Source organism: Pseudopodoces humilis, chromosome 6 (genome assembly GCF_049639895.1).
Source record: "Pseudopodoces humilis isolate 2021_Gansu_Grassland_sample_001 chromosome 6, ASM4963989v1, whole genome shotgun sequence".
Classification (NCBI taxonomy): domain Eukaryota; kingdom Metazoa; phylum Chordata; class Aves; order Passeriformes; family Paridae; genus Pseudopodoces; species Pseudopodoces humilis.
In genome coordinates this window covers 9337334-9361896 of record NC_142205.1, presented here as the reverse complement: position 1 = coordinate 9361896, position 24563 = coordinate 9337334, and the positions used below count along the sequence as shown (strand labels likewise).

The following is a 24563-nucleotide window of genomic DNA, read 5'->3' as shown; positions in this document are numbered from 1 at the left end:
GCATCTCACAATGGGATGATGTAATTTTATCAGTCATGCAGTGAGACTCAATGGCCCATTAACAGAAAATATTCCCCTGGAGGGAGGATGGATCATGGAAGAGATAAAGAACACTGCCCCCCCCCCCCCCCCCCCCCCCGGTTTCAACAGATAGTAACAGAGTACCTACTTTTGGTTACATCTTGCATTGCAGCCTAAGATAAGAATGTGCTGTATTCATTTTCCCAAATTCACTAACAGAGTTCACATGAAATATTTTGCTGCAGTCAAAAACTGAAAACACAAATTAGTGCTCACTGATGTAAATTTTTCTTTCCTTAACTATGGCTACATGTTGTTAAAGCTCATGTCATGTTAAACATTCAGCGCTGATGAACCCTAATATATAGAACTAAAACATCTACTTCAAGGACACAAGCATAATTAATACACCCCTGTCAAGAACTGGAAACCCAAGAATTGAGTTTGGCCTTACTTGTTATCAGTGAAAGCACAGAAACTTCTACACACTATTTCTTGTGGGCAAAGAGTTTAGACCTAAAATTCCTCAGTTCCTGATAAATACCTTGCTGACCCTAAATGAGTGTAAATTTTTTGTTTCATATTGTGTCATGGACAGCTTCTAGTATTGTTAAAACACGTATACCAAAATGAAAAAACTTTCTAGTGTACTTCTTTCTTTTTTTTTTTTTTCTTTAAAGAGATTGTTGGTCTTGTTTGTTTATTTTATCTTTAAGCCTTGAAGCTTTAATTTTCTAATTCAAAATTGCCTGACTAATTAACCTGCTGTGGCTTTGTGGCTCCATTGAAGCTATATCTCTTGTCCCATTGGACTCATTTAAGCAGAGTGCCTTCAGTTCCATTGGGTTTAAAAATGTGTATCATCCAGCAGCTGAATTTACATGTTCTGAAGAAGTAGTATGTATTTTTGGGGCTGTAAGGAAAACGGATATCTCAGGGAGTTACTCCTTGTGGCTCTGAGTACCATGCCAAATAAGTCATTATTGTCTTATTCTGCAATGATAAGAGAGCAAGCAAGCTCTATCCTTGCATCTAAACAGCAAGCTAAATTAGGATCATGCATGATATGCTCCAGTGGTCTGCTCCTGTCTCCTTCATTTTTCCTCTTTGAAGCCATTTCCAGTGTGACTCACAGGTTCATGCGCCGTACAAGGGTGACACATGAGTACACTGCTGGCTGAGTTATCACTAAGCACATCTGCTAAGTGAAGAGGTACAAATGCCAGTCTAAAAATGCCCCTCATATGATTACATGAAAAGAAACAGTGAAAATAAGAGCCTGAGGCACTGAAGAGGTGACATGAGTAATAGAGAAATCAACTTTGCACATTACTATTTAACGTAATTCCTCTGATAAAAGACCCCGGCTCCAGGACAAACTATGCAGCATTAAAGTGAGGAGGAGGGATCTTCTACTCTCAGCAGTTAACCCAGGAATCAGAGAACACATTTTACCTTGCTCCAGTCAGTATGTGGCAGTCAAGTCCAGGCATTTTTCCATTTTCTCATCCAAGCTTTTTACCTCAGAACTTTGGAAAGGACAGAAAGTCTTGTTGGACCAAGTTCAGTCTGTCTTTACGATACCTGCCAGACACACAGCTCTGCTTGTGGTTATCTTGTCTGAAGTTCGGCTGACAAGGCATGGCATAACTGCAGTGACATTTAGGTCCACCTTGGCAATGATGGTTTTGGTACAAACAGCACCCTTTCTTAATAACACAGAATGATAGGATTCTGCCCTGGCTCTCAAATCTACTTTAGCTCAGACTGACTTAATCTTCCCCCACATCATCACTAGATTCTAAATGGCTTTTTAAAATAAATTAGAAGATATTTGTGCATCCCAGGTAAAAAACATCATGATTATTAGTATAACTTCAGTAATTAAAACTCATATAAAATGCACTGAGATACACAGAAGAGGATAAACTTTTTTGTGGTCCACCAAAACTTTGGTTTCATCTAAGAATAGTCTTTCAGTTATTCTAAATTACCTTCTGAAATGAAAGTTGATTTGTCAAGAGACATTTTGGCCTTGATCACATGTGTGGAGTTCTTCTCAGTACCTTTACCATTGTGTCTTAAGTTCCTCTCAGAACTAGGTTAAGGTCTTGCCTCCTATTACGATTTCAGTCCCGTGGTAAAAGTTGAATGTTGATGGATTATTTATTTCAGCCTGTGGTGGCCTATTTCCTCTTTCATTTTTTTAAGGCTACAACATCTGTTGTGACTTGCATGAACCAGGTGACCCAGGCATTCCTGCTGAAGTCCTGGTGATTATGGCTGGTCTTCCAAAAGCATTTTCACATTCTTTCCTTGATAACTGGCATCCTCCAAGTTATTGCCTAGCATAACATCCTAATTTCATCTTTTTCATAAGATGTATTTTTCTTAATAGTGGATTTAAACCAAATACCTTACACATCAAAAGTACTTCTTTTTCATTTGGAGTGGGCAAGAGAAGATCACAAGACTTTGCTGTGTCTCCAGCTAGGAGATTCAGAGGCACAACTGTAGCTGGTTCCTGGCATCTCAGCACAGGGCTGTCAGCTGAAGATGCTGGTACCCTTCTGCAAGCAAACCACAATGCATGTGGGATGTTGCATTGAGTTCATCACACAAATGAACACATACAGATAATCTTACAGAAGGAAAGCCTGCTTAAAAATAAAGTTCTTCAATGTACAGTATGCCTTTTTTAACCAGCTTCCTAAAATAAGGCCATGGATTATTCTCATGAGAATGCACAAACCAAATCACAAGTACTTCTTGGCAGCAAGGAGAGACAAAACAAGTGCATCATCTCTGGTATAATCTGTATTATGCCATTTCAACTGTGGTGAAATTCAGTCTCTTTTTTTACTGAATGTTAACCAATGTGAACTAGCTCTAAATATGCTTAAATCTTTAAATAAATGAGCTGCAGATTTAAATCCTATGTGGACAGTTAGTTTTGTTAAAGATTTAACACTGGGGTATTTAATCTTCATTTAGTAAAGTTCCAAGTTAAATGAAAAGGAAAAAATATAAAACCTTATTCATGCTAGTTTAAAGAAAGCATAGGCTTTATAGTTAACATAAGTTCACATGGGCAAGGTTTTATGCATTCATAAAAGAGATTGCATTTGATCTGATTATATTGAATTAAAGATAAATTATAGTTAAACCTCTAGGGAGAAGAATGAGGATCATGGAGAGTTTTTTAAGTAGTTTTAATTAATTTTCTAAATATATTTACTTTGCAGTTCATAGAAAATTGATATTCCTATACCTTCCCTCAGTGAAACAAGCCTTCCTCAAGCTGTGATAAGTGCTTCTCAACATTTCAGTCTGTTAGAAATTTTATGCCTTTAATGGTATGCACCAATTCATCTTTTTCCTCGCAATGCAGAGCAATCCAGAACTTACCCCTAAGGTAACAACATACAGTTAAGTGTTTTAGCTTGCTCCAAGGTAGATTCCCTGTGAGGCTTCCATGGAGGGTGAAGGAACTTTTGAGTGGTGTCAGTTTTTTAGGACACTCTCCTGGAAGCACAAAACCGGTTCATGTTCTTTAAGAGTAAGGAAAGTAGGTGGAATAAGAGATTCCCTTGGCTTAAATGTGAGCTTTTGAGTCTGCTCAAAACCAAACAAGCCATACCAGAGAAGGAAAACCCATGGAGAACTACAAGGGCATTGCCAGAGTGGGCAGATGCAGTTACAAAAGCAAAAGCTCAGCTCAAATTGAAATTGGTCAGAGAGGTCAAAAAACACAAGAAACGGTTCTTTGGGTATATAAAAAACAAACAGAAGGAAATACTGGCCCACTGTTAAGCAGCAGAGGTGAATTGGTCACCCATAATGCTGAAAAGGCAGAGAGTCCCAGCACATTCTTCACCTCTGTCTTCACCTTGGGACATACATCATGGAAACAAAAATCCAGGTTTATACAAACACTGACAGACACTGTCAGTGAAAGAATAGCTTGTCTGTGAACTATCACAGGAGCCTGACCCCTACAAATTGATGGGTCCTGATGTTACACATCAAGGGTTTTAAGATATCTGGCTGATGTAATTAAAAGGATGCTCTCCATTATCTTGGAGAAGTTGGGTACCACGGGATGTCCCAGAAGACTGGAGGAAGGCTAATATCACCCCATCTACAAGGGCTTAAAGGAGGATCCAGGAAATTACAGGCATGTCAGTTTTACTCCACTCCCTGGGAAAGTTGGGGAACAAATTCTCCTGGGGGCTATCACAAGTCAAATGAAGCACATGATTGGGAAAAGCCAGTAGGGATTCACCAAAGGCAAGTCATTCTTGACAAACCTGATCACCTTCTGACAACACAATGACCTGCTCAGCTGATGTGGGGTGAGCAACAGACATTGTCTCCAAGGCTTTTCTATATGTTTTCCCAGAGACTCCTCCTAAAGTAATGGATGCATTAGGATCTAGACAAGTGGTCCATGCAGTGGATGGGGAACTGGCTACCCAGATACAGCCAGAGGATGGGGTAAATAACTCCTTTTCATACTGGCAGCCTGTGACAAGTGGGGTCCCCCAGGGAGCAATACTGGGCCCACATCTGTTTAGTACCTTCATAAGTGATCTGGAGGATGAGATCAAGTGTATCCTGATGAAGTTTGCTGAAAATACCAAGCTGGGGGGGGAAAGTGGGCAATTTGTGAGGGGGAGCCGCCCTGGAGGAAGACCTGGATAGGCTGGAAGAAGTGGGCTGCCAAGAACTTTATGAAGTTCCACAAGGACAAGAATTTGCACCTGAGAAAATACAATCCAGGAGTGCAGCACAGGTGGGGATCTGGCTGGCTGGGGACCAGCTCTGTGGCAAGGGACCCGAGGGTCCTGGTAGACAGCAAGCTCGGTATGAGTGACCAGGGTGCTGCTGCTGCAGCAAAGAAAGCCAAGAAAGGCTGGACCAGAGTCCCTTCAACCTGGTACTATGTGGTAGTCAGATCAAACTGAGATCTTATAACCTAATTACAGGTAGTAATTAGTCAGCCCTATATAACTGGATGCCATTCACTGTGGATGACTGGTCTGCTTTTTATAGAGCATACCTGAAATTATTCATCCTTATTAGAAATGTGGTTCAATAAACACCTTAAAATAAGTTGTAACAGAATGAAAAATTTCCAGCCAGAAAAAAATATGCACAGGAAGAAAATTTCACACCCAAAATGGCAAAGTATTTCAAGTGTTTCTGTTAAAACACTAAAAAAGATCAACACAAAAGTTTAATGATGCAGTCTCAAGCTTGCAGACACAGGAAGCTTGCTACCATAAAATCAGGGGAAATAGATTAGCAATCTAGAGACCAGATGGTTAGTATTTACTTGCTGACATAACACCACCAAATGTTCCTAAATTTCTTTTTTAAATTTGTCTTTCATATTACATTATCAGCATAGGAACTGATCTTGCAAACATATACATAAAGATTTCAATATATTTATTCATTTGGGTTGTCCCATTGACTTTGGAACAGGAAACTGTTCACAGAACCAGGCTGTCAACTTAGGGTAAGTCTACAGAGTTGTAAAGTATTTGCCTACACAGAATTGGGTAGGCTAAGTCTGGGGGGAAAAAAAATAAAATCCTGTGTATATGTTTTTGTTCTGGCTTTGTTATTTTCAAGAGAGCAGTTTATGGAGAATATGATAAAATAATATCATTCCCCATCCATAAATATATCTCCTGGTCTGGTGGATAACTGTTAAACTTGTCAGGGCCTGAAATAAGCTGAAGTCTTAAAATGCTTCTCCAATTTGAAGTCAAGGAGTAAAAAGAAAAAAACTTTTAGAAACATTTTTACCCAGCAAATTCTTAATACCAGCATGAGAAAATGCTGCTTAATTATAACAGGATCCTCCTACAAATTTCATAACCTCTCTCCTCTGTGAAAAATATCCTTGATTCCAAATGTTTGTTCAGAGCCTTATTTTTCTCAGGTGGGAAAAACTGTCACTCCTTGCTCTATACTGTTTGTAACTTGTTTAAGTAATCTGTAGGGGCTCTCTACTCAAAATATACAGAATTTTACTAGCGTTAGTTTTTTCACACTCAAAGTTTTCCCCTTCAGTTTTATGTTTTTTCTTTCATTCCCACTTTCTAAAATGTTGTGTTCCCTCATTCCTGTCATTACTGGTTTGGTTTTTTTTTGGAGGCATTTACATTGCCCCTTTGTCCAACATATTTTTTCCCCATCCTCCATCAAAATCTGTTTTTCAATGGCTTGCATATTTCTCAGTGTCATTTCCTCATCTGCCTCCTCAGGTTCTTTTTCCTTTAGTGTCACATGATTTACAAAGTTACATCAATTACAAAGTCACCTGCCTCCAGGCAGTGTATTTCCTCCACTATTTAATTTTTCCATTTGCACCATCTGCGTGTGTATATGTAATACAAGCACTTCATTTGGTGGAAGTGATATCAAATGGAGTTGACCCCGTTACTGCCCTGAAAATAAGAATTTTTTTTTCCTATGCTACAGCTTCTTTGTTGATCACACTTCTAGAAGCCATGAGGGAGTTCCTTTAATGTCATAGTTAAAATGATAAACTTGGGTAACGCCTCATGTGCTCCCCTTGAATACTTATTATACTCAGCTCCCTACTCATACAGACACAGAAGTAGTATCTGTTTTGCAAAACCAGGAATTCTACTAAGAATTTTAATTCTAGTCAGGCCTTTCAAGTTATAATTTGTCTGAATATCACAAATACTCAAATATCTGTACTTGCAGCTAACTGCCCCATACAGATTAAAAGACTGTGAATACCTTAAACAAAAAAAGAAATCCCCAAAAAAAAAAACACTCAACCTATTTTTTCAAGCAAGCGTTCAGTCTTTACAGGAACAAAAGAAACAGCAGCAAAAATAAACTGTGGGGAATTTTCAGTTTGTTGCCAAAAACCATTAGAAAAGCTCTCTCATACATGAAACTTGTAGTATTTGTCTACAGCTTTGCTGTGTTCACTCTCTAGCCAAAAACAGGGCTAGAACACAAGTAATCTGCATGGATAAGAATAAAGCCTGTTGTTAAAGAGATGATTATTTAAAATTGAACTTCTAAATGTAACTACTAAAAGTGATATTACATAGAAAAGAAAAGTCACAACTACCAGAAAACACCATTTCCTTTAAAGCAGTTATGTAAGAGAATGTTTGGAGTCTCATCTGGAATGATGTGTATCATTCTGGTCACTCACCTTTAGAATGGATGAACTGAAAAGAACAAAAAAAACAAAAACAGTCATCAAAATCCTACCTTATAAAAGAGTATTACCCATCAGAAAAAGGGTTGCATGGGGCATGACCTCTGGCTCTCAAGAGTAAATGCTAAATAAAGCAGCAAAATCAGTGTTGATACAAGAAGAAATTGGTATAAATTAATCAGGAATAATCCTAGAAGCAATCTAATCAACTGCATTTATCTGTCTGTAATGCAGCTCTTAATATAAATTTGGAGACAACACACCTAACTCATTTTATGATACAGGTCCACACATTTACAAAAGGGATTATATGACATGGTTCCTTGTGGTAGCAGGCAAGGAATAAGATTTTCTCCATTCTTATGTTCCTACAGATCTGGAGCTGTAATGACATGGAAGGAGGGGGGCTACCTACTCTACAGTACAAGGTTCAGCTGTGCTGCCATTGTTATTGCTCATTAATTGGATTCAGTTGCTATATTATTCAAGTAGATAGTAACAGTAAATGCTATTCATTCCTGTGGTGTCAGGAGAGAATTTCTTTATATCTTGCTGTAAACAGGTTAGTGTCAGGAAGCACTGAACATGTAGCCTACCTGAATTTGTGATAGATCTACATTTGAACTGTGTAAAACTCTTGGGAGAATCAGAAAAGAAACTTGGCATTTTTCCAATCATGCAATCACTGTAGTAAAGGTGGGGTGAGGGACAGTTACTTTGTTTAAATTTCAGCAACCACCATTTTCTCCAAGTTCAGTCTTCTACTATCTTTGCCTTATCCTGTTATCATTAATTAAACTCTATAGGAATGGGCTACATTTAGCTACTTAATAATTCTTAATCTTCATACCTGGAGGATCCTCTAAGAAATATTTCCACATATTAATTTGCTTGGTGAGTATAACCTTTATCCTGTTCAGCAAGCATAATTAGAGATTAATTTGTTGTGTCAGGAATTCAAAATATTTTAGCTCACCTGTACATAGGCAACAACACTTTAAATTATATAGGAGAATGCAAACACCTTCAAAGACAAAGTTATAAGAGGGGACATTATTCAATAGCGAGAATGAAAAATGGCCTGAGTTCCGTGTACTAATTCTTTAGTTTCTATACTGGAATCCAACCTTTGCTCTTGCCTATACAGTAAACAGGCAGAAATATGTTTTTTTAAGGAGAGCACAAAAGGAAAAGGCATATAGGAAATTCTGCCGGCCAATTATCGAATTTAAGTGGAAGATTACCTCAATGTCACCTTTCATGGAGGAGCCAAACGCCAGCTGGTGCTCCATCTCCGTTCCCTGGATACAATGCTCCGTGCCTGCGGCTCCCTCGTGTGGTGCATCCCTATCCATCTGGGCATCAGCACAGCGCATCTTTACCCTGCAATCAGTAGCTGTGAACCTCTCACTGTGGTTATCATTCCCAGTATCCTTTGCTGTCCCAAAGCATACTATCTGCCCAGCAATAAGGAGTAAGTTTCTACTTTTTCTTTATTTCATTTGATAGACATTATATATATGTATATACACACGGTACAATACTTTTCTTTTGTGATAGAGAATAAACAAAAGTTTTCATTGCTGGTTGTTTGTTAAGTCAAGATTCCGGTTAATAATGAAAAAAATCAAACGTTTAATATCAAAAGCAACTTCAAGTATTTTCTATACATTTTAGTATTGAGTATATAGTAAGGTGGTTTGGGGGATTTCTTTTTATATCAAAAAATGTATTTTAATAGACTATTTTTACCCTCATACTTTAGAGTACTATTCATATCAGGCATGGACTTTAAAATTATGTATCTCATGGTCCCAACTAGCTCTTCACAAGAACCATAGGTCACTTATACAATCAGGCATATGTTTCAAAACAGGGTTAAATCATCAGCAAAGTCAAGGTGCAATAACCATGTTTAGAAATGCATTATTTCATTCTCCTAAAACAGATTATGCTGCAGTCCTTGATGTGAAGCAATATACAACACCACTGTTTGCAAAACAATACCTGACTTAGGCATAAATAGTACTTCAGTTCCCCGAGCTATTTATCCCTTAACCTTTCTGTATAAAAATAATTCAGCTTAGGTATATATTGCACTAATTTTATCATACTGGATAGCTCTCGCCCTGCATTATGTTTTCTTTGCTGAACTAGGATTACACTAGGGTTTTAATTTCCATGGAAAACGTGGGAATAGGGCAACAGACACACATATGGTGTGCAATAAATGTTTATAATAGCAAGAGTAATCTCAGAGGCATTCACAAAGGAAACTACACATTAGACTTGGAGATCATTTTCTCCAGTAGATTCATCATTCTCTCCTGTAACTGTAAGCTTTGAACTTGAATGATGTTCTGCTGGTCCAGGATCCTGCGCACTTCTCTACAGGTTTCTTCCATAGCTCTACTCAACTTCTTTTGTTCTTCCAACATGGCTTCCATTAATTTTAGCTTCTTCTTTTGGAAACTGCAGTTTTGCATTTTTCTTTTCTTAACTGGTCTTTCTTCAGCTCTGAAATGTGAATATTTGTTAGAAATTAAACTCATATTTATAAAAAGAAAGAACCCAAAATTCGATAACATATTCTTGGCCAAGCTACATCCTAGACATATTTTTAAACCCCTGTATTCTCCAATAAATTCCCTCTCAAGTTTGTGCCAAAACATAAGTATTTAATGTATTATTGCATAGTGTTACAGAGAAAAGGAGGGAGGAAGGGAGGAAGGGAGGGAGGGAGGGAGGGAGGGAGGGAGGGAGGGAGGAAGGAAGGAAGGAAGGAAGGAAGGAAGGAAGGAAGGAAGGAAGGAAGGAAGGAAGGAAGGAAGGAAGGAAGGAAGGAAGGAAGGAAGGAAGGAAGGAAGTTAGTTTTACATCTCATTGTTTTAATAAGAATTTTCCCTGCAGAATACCAGGCTTTTTTTTTTTTTTTTTTCTTAAATCTTGACATGCCTTACACATCAAATTTATACACTGTACTGGGAGAGACATTTGGCTTATCTGGCTATCGAAACTCTAATTTTAAAGTTGCAATAACCATCCCATTCTAGAGAAAGTGCTGCATGGCTACATGTGGTGGTATTTTACAGCTTGTTTTTTAAAGCATTGCATCAGTAAGGCTGGTCCCATTCCAGAATACGAGTCTCAGAATTTGCCCTTCTACCAAGACACAACAGTGTCACTGACCACTCTTTTTTTTATATTCCATCACAAAACATTATAAATGACATAAAAGCCTGAAAAAACAGAAAAGTACCTGGGGGTTCTGGTTGACAGTGGCTGAGCATGAGCCAGGTGTGGCCCAGGTGGCCAAGAAGGCCAATGGCACCTGGCCTGGGCCAGCAATAATGTGGCCAGCAGGACCAAGGAACCCTGCACACAGCACTAGCTAAGCCTCACCTCCAATCCGGTGTCCATTCTTGGGCCCCTCATGATAAGAAAAACATTGAGGGGCTGGAGCATGTCCAGAGAAAGGCAATGCACAACCTCATCTGAAATATGCAGAGCTGCCCTTTGGAATTTGGGGAATATTTTAAGAGTTTCCTCTATGTTTTACCATGCTGAATTTCTGTTTTGGAAGAGAGATAAACATGGTAATAAAGACAGTGCTCTGAACGTGTAAAGGTCACATGGCTGTTCTAGCTTGGGGTGACAGAGCAACACAGGCAAAACCAGCCCATGTGGCATAGAAGTGAGACCACACACAGAGATCTGTGTCTCTTTAACCTGCAGCCTAAGAAGGAATCATGCTAAAATGTGAAGAGGAAGAAAGGCAAGTAGAAGGCATATGTGTAAGTGTACTACACATCTGAGGAACCTGCAGTTAGAGCTGGATAACTCCTTTCCTAACTTAACGTGAGAGACCATGTCTTCATTTACACTTTTTGTAACTCCAGACTGGAGTCCCCAGCATCAAAGATATCTGATGATGTGTCTTGAAGTCCCTTGACACAAACAGCAATCTAAGTTGTGTTCTGCCAAAAGCAGTATCCTTTCTAGGTGAAATGCAATAATGAGATAGTACAGCTGTGACTAGTATGCCATGTCAACATGCTGCAGATTTTAAGACATCCTTGAATAAGGATAACTTAAACTCTTGAGGAATGTGTTTTTATTGATGTGCAGAAAGGTAGTGGGGGTGAGGTCACTCAGCTGTGGCAGATTTGTATCATAATTTGATTCATGTTCTTATCCTACTTGACAGGCTTTGTGCAGCAGCGACTGTGACATTCAGATCTGTCAGCAGGAGAGATAAACAATCCTTAGCACCTGAAAGGCTTAATGCAAATATATGAAAAAGACACAAGCCCCTTGACATTTAAGAGTGCAGTGACCCAAAAAGGGTGAGAGACTATACACTTTGGAAGGTATACAATAAACTCAACTTTGCAGGTTCTGTATAGCAGATTTGTGGCACCAAATAAATGTGAATAAAATAAATACATGCTGCTCTGCTCAAACTGTGAATCTGCTTAAACTGTGGGTCAAGCTTACTCCTGATCACTGGAATTATCACACTCTCACAATCTTCTAAGAATGGTTCTTGGCTAACACTAAATTCTGTTTGTCTCCCTTAACTCTAAGGGCCAGAATTACTTCATATGCAGTTCTCAAAGAGGTCAAGCACATGGAAAATATCTACAGCAATGTAAGACAACATTTCATCTGTTATTCCAAGGCTCCCATCACCGTAGTCACATTCACAAAGAATGTGTGCTTTCTGGTAGGCAGAGCAAGAAACTTTCTGAAGTGGTAATATTATTTTAGCCAAAGTCACCTTTTGAATTTAAACTTGTCTTCACAGAGGATATAAATGATGGAAGCTTGATTAATCTCTATTCTCTTCCCTATACAGTTTTAGAAAGTAGCTGTGGTAAGACCTCTTTTCTTGCAACCAGTACAAATTCACTCCACAAGAGGGCTTGTGTGTTGCCAAGGTAATCACTGATGAGAATGGTCCTTAATAAGGAATAAGAGAGAAAATCTGAGGCTTGTCAATGGTACTGAGATGCACTGAATATTGTGTGTCTTTCTTGCTAACAGTAGCCACCATTTGGGTTTTAATTTCAACTGAGACAACAACAACAAAAACCCATAAAAAACCAAGATGGAGTGATCTAGACTGAAAGATCTAAAAAATAAGCCTTATTTTTAAGAGAAAAGAATCTTTGAAGTGTTTGCCTAGAGTCTGTAAAGGATTTTACCTGTTTTTCAGTTAAATCCATCAAAGAGCTGTAAGTCATGAAACCGTAGATCTAAGACAGTAAGTGCCTTGCACAGCTCCAGAGAGAAAAGAGCAGCAAATTTTTACTGTGCCAGCAGTATCTGCACTGTGCTAATAACTAAAAATGTACTTACTGAAGAGTACTAGCTCAGAACTGTGTTTCAGCACAGAGAAGTGCCCCCAAAAGCAATGACACAAGGATTCTTCAAGGTCTCCCAAGTACTTTCTACATTTGTTTACAATAACAAACACAACTTGGTAATTAGCCTTCATTGAAAAGAAATAGTTATTTCAAAAATGTTCAGAAAGTCCTAGCTCTGGTGATGGTACCATTCTCTTTTTCTCTCCACTGACTGATAGTGAAAGGGTTCTGTGGTCACTCACAAGTTCACAGAAAGGAATTGGCACTTACAAACCTCTCCTCTTGCAGAGTAGCTGCCAAAAGGGAGCTCTTGAGAAGGGCCCTACAAAAGAAGGCTCTAAAGAATCTAATTTAAGAGCAAAGAGCACTTGCAACATGAAACAATGTAAAATGTCCAGTGATGCCCCAAGTAATGAGTTATTTGAATACTGAAGTGTTTCCTCACATACCGAGCAATCTTCATTGAGAGGTTCTGGATGTCCTGGGCAGCATGTCAGAGACTCCTCTCTGTCAATAGTTTTTTATAACAAATTCAAGAGGAAAGCAGAGATAGGAATATGTGTTCAGCACCAAGTAACCCAAGCAGCATCAGTATCCTCAAACAGTTCCAGCTAGGAGCATGTCTACTTTGCCAATGTATAGGCACAAAAATAAGCAATGACTGACAATTGCAATCAGTTCCTGTTGCCCATTCTCCATGTTGCATTTCTCTGCAGCCAACGCCTCTGTGACAGCTGGGGTGCAGCAGATCCTGACAGCATCCAAAAAGCTGCTGAAGAAGCACCTCCCTCTTTGCCAAGTTTAGTGTCTGAAGGTACATTTTGAGGAAAATCTCAGGAAAAAGGGGTCTAGGGAAGTAAGGACCTCTGCACAATCTGCCAGTACATTTCTGCTGGGCTTCCAGTGCCTACAGCAGAGTCCCTGCAAGAGATTGGCACAGGTATTCCTCTGACCACATGAATGAAGTGTGGAAGAGCTCTGGCATTGGGACCGTATTCTAAACAGAACCTCACGAAGCTATTTCCCTGCTATGCTCTAAAACAGACAGACAGGGTTCCAAGGAAGCAAACCAAGTGAAAGAAATTATTCCATCTCACCTAGGAGACTGAGCAGAAATGACTGTGTGTAATGGGCATGAGGGGGAACAAAGCAAAACCTCCAGATACAATCAGGCAACGTATTAGGCAAGTCTCAAATGTATTTGCTGTCTGCCTACCTAATAACAATTTAATTCAGTGTTCAATTAAAAGTTCCTTGATTGATTGCTTACACTCATCCAATACGGCTTGTTTCGGGGACATGTGTGAATAATTAATGAAGCAGGAGTTGAATACAAAGAATTCTCTGTTTATGAAAATGTATTATCTTCACAAAACCCTAACAACACTTCCTCATTTCTGATTACTTCATGGCAAGCAGATCTCCAGCACCATTAGTTCTTGGAATTTATGGCTTTTAACATCCAAAAGCTGTTTCTCACTGGTTTGGGTTTTTTTAGCTACATACAAATCCGAGCAGACCTCCATAATCCATGTCTTTTTTTAAAAAATTAACAATTATTTGGACATAAACAATATTAATATTAGAGATTATATAAAGATCTTCAGAGCATAAGGACTGAGGATGAGGCAACCTGGATCTTCTGATAAACTAGGCTCATTCAATCATTCAAATGCATTCAGGAATTAATGAGACTCAATCTTGAAGCACAGAAAAGAACCACAAAAATGGCTGGGAGGCTGGGCAAAGCACCTTGCTAGGATAACAAGTCTGCATAATGAGTTAAGATGTACTACATAATGCACATAGCCTAAAGCTCAAACTTCTTTGTAGATGATGCCCATTCAGATTTAAATAGCTGCAGCATAATTTTAGAAATAGTAAAGTCTTTGCCAAAGATGTTTCCCAAATTAGCATCATCAACAAGTTTTAATGCACTTCTTTTAATCCATATCATGGCTAATTCATGTTGCAAATTCTTACTTTTTCGTCTAGTGTAAACCTTCTGTACCAAATTCATTAATCTACATTTAAAAATTAAAAAATACTAAAGACAATATGATCATGGCACACAACCATCTTGCCAGAAAGCAAAAAATACTGAAAGGTTCTCCAATATACTGAAAACAAAAGTAAGTAGAAGTAGCAGCTGAAAGTTTCATTCACTAAATTCACATTAGAAACAAGGGACTGGTTTAAACAATGGTTTGCTTATCACTAGAGAGAAGGGAAGAGTGAATTCTCCATCTTCTGAATTTATCAGGTCTAGACCAGACATTTAATATTTCCCAGAGTCAAACAAATAATAGAAACAAAGAAGTGGAGGACAGCAGAGACAGAGGGCTCCTGAGTGCAGAAATGCCCTGCTGAGGGAAGGATAATATTTCTAGGCTTCACATCAGAATGACCAAATTCAAATGGTATCTAACAAGAAGTCAGACTAGATAACACAGTGGTTTTATTATGGTCTTTTAGTCTATGAAAGTAACTCTTTCACCCCCATTTTCAGGACAATAGAAATGGCAGAAGATATGAAGTCTGAACTACATTCACAGCCTGTATAATTATGTTGTCATTATTTTACTGCGAAAACAAAGACCATAAATTAATCCCCAGGGTGAAAAAACACTGGTTTTAATTAGATAAAAAGTCATTTATAGTGGTGTCAGGAATTTGGATTTCAAAAATTTAAGCTGCAGAACAAGACTCCACCACATTGCATTATATTTTATGACCATAATAGAATAATTCTATTATTGTCAGACGTTTTGTACTGTATTACAGTCTTAGAGCAGTGTTAGAACAATACTAAGCAAATAGCAGGTGCCCCTTTAAAGGGATTCCAAATGTTTTCCTCATCTACACACTTGAAACAAAAATTAAAATTAATTTTATCTCACATTAATTGTATTATCACTAACAAGCAAAATTTGGGTTTTATAAGAAGGTCCCAACCTCAAAGTTTTTCAAACAGAATGCAAAGAAAACCAGTTTCAACTATTTTTAGCCTGACAATATGTATGTACTGACTGAAGTATAAAACTTGACATTTTTCGCAGTCATGAAAGCTAAACATTCAACTGAATTTTTCTTAAGCTATAATTTATATAGACAAGTAACCTCTTGCTATGTTCAAAGATACTGAGAAAACACAAAGCTGACACTCTAAAGCTGCGTTGGAGAGTTTAAAGGAATAACAGGAAAGTTTTCAGAAGTTTAAGTTATTTAGAAAGATCTACTGTTTGAAAGTATTTTTTCCCTATCAATGGTTGCCATAACATTAGGATTTTTATTACTGATGAAAAAATTCCATAATGTAAGCTGAAAAATATACAGCTGCAAAACACATCTGTATTTTACATATAGGTATGAGTGTGTATTTTTCAAAATGTGTTTCAAAGTAATTGTTTTGCATAGCCATAAAGTAGAAAAATAGGGAACCTGAGGACCTAAAAATAGGGAACTTGAGGACCTAAAGCATTCTTTTGATTTCAACTCCCAGAATTGTCTTTAGTTCCTTTTTTGAATCTGTTGGATCAATTGTCTAGTGTTCAGAGGCAAGGACATTGATTAAATAGCCAAGATGAACCCAAATTTTTTATGCTAATTCTATTGTCTCTTTTTGGCTATTTCAAAGTGTTTTTCAAATACAGGATGACACACTAATTGCTTAAGCTGAAAACTGCTTCCTTCAGTTCATAATTTTCCATTAGTAACTCTAAAAGAATTGACTTCCTGGTCTTACCATGGCAGCTCTAAGTGATTTTAACCCATGTGGTATCATTAGCAAGCACTGTATTTTCTTCTGGCCAAGAAAGGGTTCCCTACTCTGCTCTCATTCATCAGCCTAAATTAAACAGGTCAAAGCTGGACAAGCTTTTCAAACCCCCTATGACTATTGGAATAACACTTTTTCTCCTTCCAGATACATGTCCCATTATTACAAGTGGTTTCTTATTTTTAATCCAATCACAATGCTCACCTGTAATACTACACTGATCTCTCATGTGGTATCTGCTGCTCAACTTCTCCATTTTTTTAAAACGGGAGAACTGTATTTTAACTTGTGCCTGTGTAACTATCTTGCTGTTAAATGATATTCACAATATTCCATTGCACAAAATTCTTTTATAGTGGAGACTGCAAGAGCATGGCTGAATTCCTAAGTTATGGAGGTCCTACCATCTTGAGAGCTGCCCTGCCATTCCCTCCAGCCCCCAGACCTTCCTGAGCCATCCAGAACAGCCACTCCAAGCAGGCAAGAGCAGCACTGCAAGGGGTGAGTGGCATTACCTGCCCCAGACTTGCAGCCAGGTGAAAGCCAGCCTGTGCCACTAGAGGCTAGATTTAAATGAGTTGCAGTTTCTAAATTTAAATTACTTAATGTTAAAAATGTTAAAATACTTTTTACTAGAACAGGTTAAGTTGTTGCCATGGATAGAGTTTAAAAAAATAAACAAGCCAGTGAACCTGAAGCTGGCTAAAATGCATCATAACCTAAATTTTCCAGAGCTTATAATTTAGTGAGTGATTTAAGTCCATTTTAGCTGTAAATGAAAGCATCTACATGAGAGTGGAGGTCCACCTGCAAACTGTGGGCACAACAGATGTGGGTTTGGGATTGATTAACTTGATCTCTGTGAGGGCTGTCTATGTTCTGTAGTGAAACCTGGTGTGGTGACCTTCCTCTCTTATGGAACAAAATCCATGTCGTCCTGGAGTTAGCCCTAAGCTGAAAAACTTAACATCCAGCATTTTAAAAAAGCCTGATGTTATCAAGTAATCAAGTGAATAAGCTCCACAATGTTTGTGGAAATGTGACCTTCTAATTAAATATTAAATAATGTTATTGTAAATCCCATTGGGAATAAAGTTATTGCATCTGAAATGTGATTGTGGAGTTTGCAAACTCTAAAGTCAAGTGAGTTTGTGTATCAGGAATATCAACCACTTACAATGAACTAGGATAAAAAAAATTTTTTGCTTGTGAACAAAAAGGTTGCTATAGTTCAAAAGTTATGCACTCTAAGAAATATTCATTGCCAAAAAAATAAAAAGTTTTTAAAAATAATCAGCTATTCAAGGACTATTTGCTTGAATGATTGAATGAATTTACCTTAGTTTTATTCATCCAAGAATAGGTCTAGAAACAATAATTCAAACTTGCTCAGTTGGTTCTTCTTCCAGCACAACATCTTTATAGTTGCATGACTGACAGGTAATTTTACTGTTACAGTTAAAGCCTCGCAGACCTATGATAAGGATCTCTAGGATCAACGTTTTTACTGCCAGAAAACTGTAATCAACTCTTATTTCACACCACTCTGGATGAAAAATGAGACCAGTAAAGTCTAAAATTTGTATCAAGAGTACAACCCTGCCTTTTGTTAAAATGCTGCATTCCAGGGAGCTCCAATCATATCACAAAAAAAAAATAATAAAATTAAAAAAAAGAAGGAATCATGTTTGCATTTCAAACTAGCATTTACTTTGAAAAAAATTACATTCTCAATTGTATTTAAAATGTTTCAATGTACTTTCAAACTGCATAAGCAGCTTTTCTGTGTCCACAGAAATAATTATTTTGCATCTTTTCACCATTTTAATAATAACTGAAGCCAGAAAAATTTCATACTCATATCAAAAGCAAAACTAGAGCAAGCCAAAAATCATCTAAGCAGTATGTTATATCTCTGATTGCACCGCAGGACTCTCTTGAACATGCCTGTACTCCTTTTATGAACACTCTCCCTGATGTGAGCCGTGACATGCATGCTGAGTTTTGGCAATAATATACAACTTTTTGCCCAGTTCTCCTACTCCTTCCAGTCTTTCATAAAGGAATAAAGAAAATGCCCTAATTCAGCAAAGTGGCTGAGATTGGGGAACAGATCTCATTTGTGATTTACAGAAAAAATACAAGAGCTGTTAGAGGAAAATGTGTGAGGGTGTTCCTTTTACACAGCAAATTTGGTTCATTCTGCAAAATACTAAAAAGAGGGGAAAATAGATGCTACCTCAGCTTGTAAGAAAGCAAGCTTGATGAGCTCTCTGAATGTTCATCTTCAAAGCATTCTTCCCTTCCTTCATATGTAAACTGGTTATATGGCAAAAACAGAGGTGTAGACTTAGCTGATGGAGACAGCGAGGCCTCTGTCTGTGATGTAGAAGGACCTGGCTGCTGACTTTCATGCATTTTCACATCGCTGTGGTCTGTCACTTTGGATAAGATCCTATCAATGGTTTTGTAGTAAGGCCAGTCAGGTGCCACAGTTTCACTGTCAGTCATGCATTTTAATTTCCTGTAAGAAAAGGCACACAACATTAAAGCTTGTTTTCCTACAAAGAGTACTCTTCATACAGATCTATTTCAAAACATTTGTTCTGGTCACATTTAGGAGTCAAACTGAATGCTTTTAATGAGATTGAAATTAGACACTTTCCTTCTTTAACTTCCAGTGAAGTCTTTCAGGTTCTTTTCCTAGGTTTGACCTATTATAAAAGGTTGCATGTAAAACCCAAATGAAATTCAATACAAATAGAGAACATTACAACTTCTAATGGAAACAGGACTGTGTTCATGGTTGAATAATTTTCTTCCCTTTAAAGAATATCCAACTAACCAACGGGACAGCAGTCCCTGACAACTGGACTAGGCAACACACCACAGCCTTTACTAAACTGAGGGCAGCCCTGTGCTTCCATGCTTTGAAGAATTAATATTTATTTTCTATAATGAATACAAGTGGCTATAAATATAATGCATATCCTTTTTCTAATATTGCCTAAAAGCCCTGAAATGCCTTGGCAAATATCCTTGTAACAACCATGAGATACAGACGTCTGTTCATCTGTTACAGAACAAAGATTGGGGTAGGCAAAAGTACAGTTTCATTAATATACAAAAAAAAAAAAAAAAAAGGAAGAAAACCCCAAACCTAAAACATTTAATAATGCATTAGAAACAACATGAACAAAAACATTACATTACAGTGGACTATCCACCATCACCTTGTCCTTCACGCTTATCTTATTATGAAATTTATTATTCAATCCTCAGACAAGTTCACTGCTATCCCAGTAGTTACACAGTGTTATTTATTTTCTTTTACTGAGAAATGTAAAACTTAGGTATATAGATGTAGTATATATCTCAAAGAAATTCCAGGAACCCAAATTTGCTATTCATTTTCCTCTCCCAGTTTGGATCTTGTTACTCTAAATCAAAATGCAGGAAGGGAACACAACAGGAAAGGCAAGACCAATGACAAATGCCCCATTTTCATAAACCAGATTTAATTCAAATTAACAAAAAGCTGAACTAAATCTGATTCTCACAGCTAGAGGTTTGCATTTGCAGGGAAAAAAAAAAAAAAAGGATGAAAACTATTCCTGGACACCTGGCCCACCCTCTTTTTCTTGACGCCTTTCAGGTTTTTCCTTCTCAGAATCCATCCTGCCCACACCAGTCCTGCAAGTGGTAGAATTAAATAACATGTAAACATGAAAAAAATTGTGCCAAACTTAAAAGTGAGAACTTGAAGTTCTTCCTTTTAAAGCTCTGTCAGCCTAGAGTAAGGGGAAATCCACTAGTGAGAAAGGACGGCAGTAAGATTTGCTTAGATTTTAAAGCCATTTAAGGATTCTTTTTTCCTTGTCCTTGCAAGGTCTGATGAGCTTTTCCAGCTATTTAGAAATGCACATCATAGTCCTGCAAAGCAAAGCCTCACAGCCATCCATACTTCTATGCCCTCTATGCATTCAAAATTTTAATTTCATACATATTTCACAACCTACTGCTGTGATTTCATAGTCAGAGAATATCGAACACAGTCTACAAATACATGCATATCCATCCAACACAGACAGAAAATAGCTAAACACAGTCCTGACAACAACCATCAATTAATATTGATTATTTTTAGTTCAATTGTTGAGGCTATTTGCATGAAAAATGTATCAATTATGCCACAATAAGCTAGTAGCAAGACTACATGCCACATTTGTTTGCCTGTGTTGAAACCCTCAATGTGTTCAAGCTATGGGGTTTAAAACTGAACTTCAATTATGCAATGCATTCACGGTGGTCAGTCATCCCCATGGGTGAGAGAGCAAAAACCAGGGGTGACCACATCTCATCAGTCACTGCCCAGCCCAGCAGCTGCATTCAGATGTTTCATGGGTCATGATTTGAGCCTTTGTGTCAAAAAAGGCAGGACAAACTTAGAGCTGATTGCTGACTGCTCTGGAACAGGCTTGTGTTCAGCCTAATATCTGCCAGGAGCCCCGAGTCCCCATCAGCAGAGTTGCTGCCCAACCAGGCTGTCGCCTGCCTGTTCTGGCATTTGACCATCCCACAAGGAGGATTTTGCATTTGTCCTTGTCGAAGTTGATGGGGACCCTGTCAGCCCACTTCTCAAACCTGTCTAGGTCCCTCTGAGTGGCAGTCCTGCCCTCGTAGGTGCAGACTGCAGCCCCCAGCTTGGTATCATCTGCAAAATAGTGAACATGCACTCCACCTTCGCCTTTGGATTGTTGATATTCAACAGGGCATGTCCCAATAAACACCTGCAGTCCTCCACTGGGAATGAGCCTCTAGGCAGAATACAAACCATTAACAACCACTCTGTGCCCAGAGATCCAGACAGTTTTCTAGCCAGCTCTTAGTCCTTCCATCTGCAGTGAAACATCCCAGCTTGGATACAAGGATGTTCTTGGAGACTGTGTCAAAAGGGTTTGTACTGTCAAGCTAGACAATATTTTGCTCCGCCCTCATCCATAGATCTAGTTTTTAAAAAATAAAGCAAACAGGTCAGTCAGATGTGATTCAGTGCTGGTAAATCCATTCTGGCTATTCCCAGTCACCACTTTTTCCTTTATGTGACTGGAAATTGCTTCCAAAACTTCTTGCTCAATGATCTTCTGAGAGTTGAAGGGAAGAACTCTTAATTCCTGTTCCTGCCTTTCTGAATATCTAACAGCCTTCTTCCAGTCCCTAGAGACCTCCCTCAGTCTTCACAAACTTACAGAGATGACTCCTGACTCAGACCTTTTCTACTGCTGGTATTTCTGATAACCCTGAAGCAGGCACACCCGCCTGAGACAGCTGGGCAGTGAAGGCTGAAGTAAAGATACCAAGTATCCTCAACCTCATTACTTGCATCTCCTTTCATTAAATCACCCACCCCTGCGGTGATTCTTGGGGCATCAGAGGTATAACTAGAGTCTGGGGGATGGGAGATTGAGGGCAGTCCTACAGGGCAGGAATTGGAGGTGCTGGGCAATGAGAGGCTGGACATGAGCTGTCAGTGTGCTTGTAGCCCACAAAGCCAACCATTATTCTGGGCTGCAGCAAAAGCAGCATGGCCAGCAGCTTGAGGGAGGGGATTCTGCCCCTCTGCTCTCCTGAGACCCCACCTCAAGGGCTTCAAAAACACTCAGAGGGCTGGAGCAGCTCTGCCACAGGGACAGGCTGAGACAGTCAGGATTGTTCAGCCTGGAGAAAAGAAGGCTCTGGGAAGACCTTATTGTAGATTCAGACTAGATATAAGGAAGAAATTTTTAATAAGAGTGGTGAGCCACTGAAACCAATTGCCCCGGGATGGATGCTGCATCCTGGCAGTGTCCAAGACCAGTTTGGATGGGGCTTTGAGCAATCTGGTTTAGTGAAGGTGTCCCTGCCCATGGGAGGGGGTTGGAAAGAGATGGTCTTTAAAGGTCCATTCCAACCTGAACCATTCTGTGATTCAATGGAGAGTTTCCAGGAGCAGATGTTTTGCCTGAGTAAGTTGGTGCCTTTTTGTTGTTGTTTGAGCTCAGCTGTGTACTCAGATCCCCTTTTTCTACAGAACTATGACAATTTGGAAGGAAGAGCTGGTGTTTATTGTCTGCTCACAGAGCTGTAGAGTTGCAGTTATATAAATGCAGGTTTTTCTCTGGCTCTCAATGTATCGAATGGATACTAGTTCTACTTCTGACTGCTTACCATAGCTCTGAGCTAAATAAAAGGGATCACTACCAGGATGTGGACAAGAGAAGTGTGTTAGCTTAAAAGCAGCACCAGCAGCAAACATCTACGTGTATGGAGTCTGGCTCAAACACAGAAAAAAAGATGAAACAGGGGAAGAGATGAGAAGGAGAAAGGGAGTGTCAGTCCTTTGGAAGAGAAGTAGAAATGCTGCAGGTGGAGGTAAATAGGGAGACCATTCAGTGCAATAGTGTTGATGGTTTGTCTTTCTGGTAAAAACAAACCAAATAGCTAGCTTTGTTCCAATATCAAGTTCCAGGATTTACTGACTTTTAAATATTTTTTCCACACCTGCCAGGAGTCCAGAAAACCTAGTGACACAGCTGAGAGCTTCTGCCTGCATTGAGGTGCATGCAGCCTTGGAAAAACTGGAGTCTAAAGCAGAGATTAATTTACTGCCCTCAGTCATTAGTGTAATTCATCGCAGCAATCTTAGTTGCTTTCAAGAGACAGAGTTGGGGCTTTGTTTGTTTTAATGAAACATGAGGATGTTAAAAGAAACAGGACCATATGAAGCCTGGAGTGCAATAGTCCAGAAATGAGAGAGCAAGATGAGCCAAACATTAACACTTTGAAACTGGGCACATCACTGCCTGAGTGAGCAAGCCAGGCAGGAAACATGAGGTAAGAAACAGAGGTAAGCAAGAAAGTCAGCAAAGCTTGCAAAGTAAATTCTCACTGAGTTTATCTAGACCTGTTGCTGTTTCATGAGGCTCTATTAAAATCCAGCTGGGAACAGAGGCAACCGAGAACTCTCTCCAAAAACTCAGGGATCAAAGTCAGATTTCCGGTGGTCAACTACCCAAAGCATGCCAACCCAGTTAATTTGAAAGGTGATTGCTTGTCTTATTCCAGAGACGTGAATAAATTAATGGACTTTGAGATCCCACTGCCAAAATGCTCCACTGAATAGACTGAGACAACTGTTGAGTCATTTGTTCTGCCACTGACCTTTTTTCAGACTTTATTCACTGTGCCTATTAATTCACCTTCTAAAAGAAAACTATCACAGTATTATGTTCTAAAGAGGTTTGGTTTTTTTAAATCATCATTATTTAGTCAGCAAAAAGCAAGCAATCTATAACTTGCTTCATTTTTTTTAGACTTTGCTTAAAGCAGTATTGCTTTTTTATTATTATTGCAGCATTTGATATTACCACTTGCCTTAAGGAATGGATACAAGATCCATCTCCTGGGGTTTCTAGGAAAATATTTCAAAATAAATAATAAATAGCAACTATTTATGAACCAATCAACGGTGAGGAAAAGAAGGATGATGAAAGTACAATACTAAGTTGTGCATCTGCCATAAATTATTGAAATTAAAGGGAAAGATAGTAAAATATTCAAATTCAACTTTTTGCAGTAATTTGGCTGCACTCATATTTTATCATTTGCTGTAACAGAGGTCAAATTTCCCAGTTGCATAATGTCATAGAGTATAGCAATGGGTTACACAAGCAAAAATGTTTAATTGCTATCATGTACACATGAAAATAAAAAATTAGACTACTCTTTCATTCAAATCATAAGACTGATTCAAATTTACCAATCATTAACATTAATTGACTGCAATTCAAATCAAAGAGCAACAGCTGCATCCTGTTTTCTAGGCTTTGCGGAGGGTGATGTTTTTGAAAATAATAAATTTGCATTCACACAGTTCTTATTTTTAAACATCAGAAGGAATCAGTCAAAACTGTGGACCACTGTGCAATCTGTGCAAACCCTGCTTCCTTTTTATAAGTCACTGTGTATTGTGTCAGTGGCAATATTATAACAGTCACAGAGCACTGTGGCACAGTGGGATCAGCACATTAGCAGTGACAGGACAGTGCTTTCTTTTAAGGAATAATTACAGGATCACATGAGCTAATAGCCCCAGTAGGCTGCACAACACAGAGAACTGGGCACATACTCTAAGGGA

The 24563-nt window shown here is 38.6% G+C and overlaps 1 protein-coding gene and 1 long non-coding RNA gene across 4 annotated transcripts in view; one reads left to right on the top strand and one right to left on the bottom strand.

Moving 5' to 3' along the window:
- Positions 1 to 7764: 7764 nt before the first annotated feature.
- LOC148184104 (uncharacterized) lies at positions 7765 to 11573 on the top strand. Its single transcript, XR_015772708.1, has 4 exons — positions 7765 to 7802; positions 8047 to 8134; positions 8416 to 8714; positions 11448 to 11573. It is a non-coding gene; the product is annotated as an uncharacterized LOC148184104 (long non-coding RNA).
- Positions 8950 to 24563, bottom strand: part of MSANTD1 (Myb/SANT DNA binding domain containing 1) — a 34807-nt gene continuing 19193 nt past the window's right edge. For all 3 annotated transcript variants that reach the window (XM_088056702.1, XM_014260482.2, XM_088056703.1), the window contains 2 exons: positions 18627 to 18911; positions 8950 to 9757 (listed from right to left, as the gene is read on the bottom strand). In XM_088056702.1, coding sequence (XP_087912828.1) covers positions 9517 to 9757; positions 18627 to 18911 — 526 coding nt within the window. In that variant the 3' untranslated portion in view covers positions 8950 to 9516. The remainder of the gene's footprint in view (positions 9758 to 18626; positions 18912 to 24563) is intronic.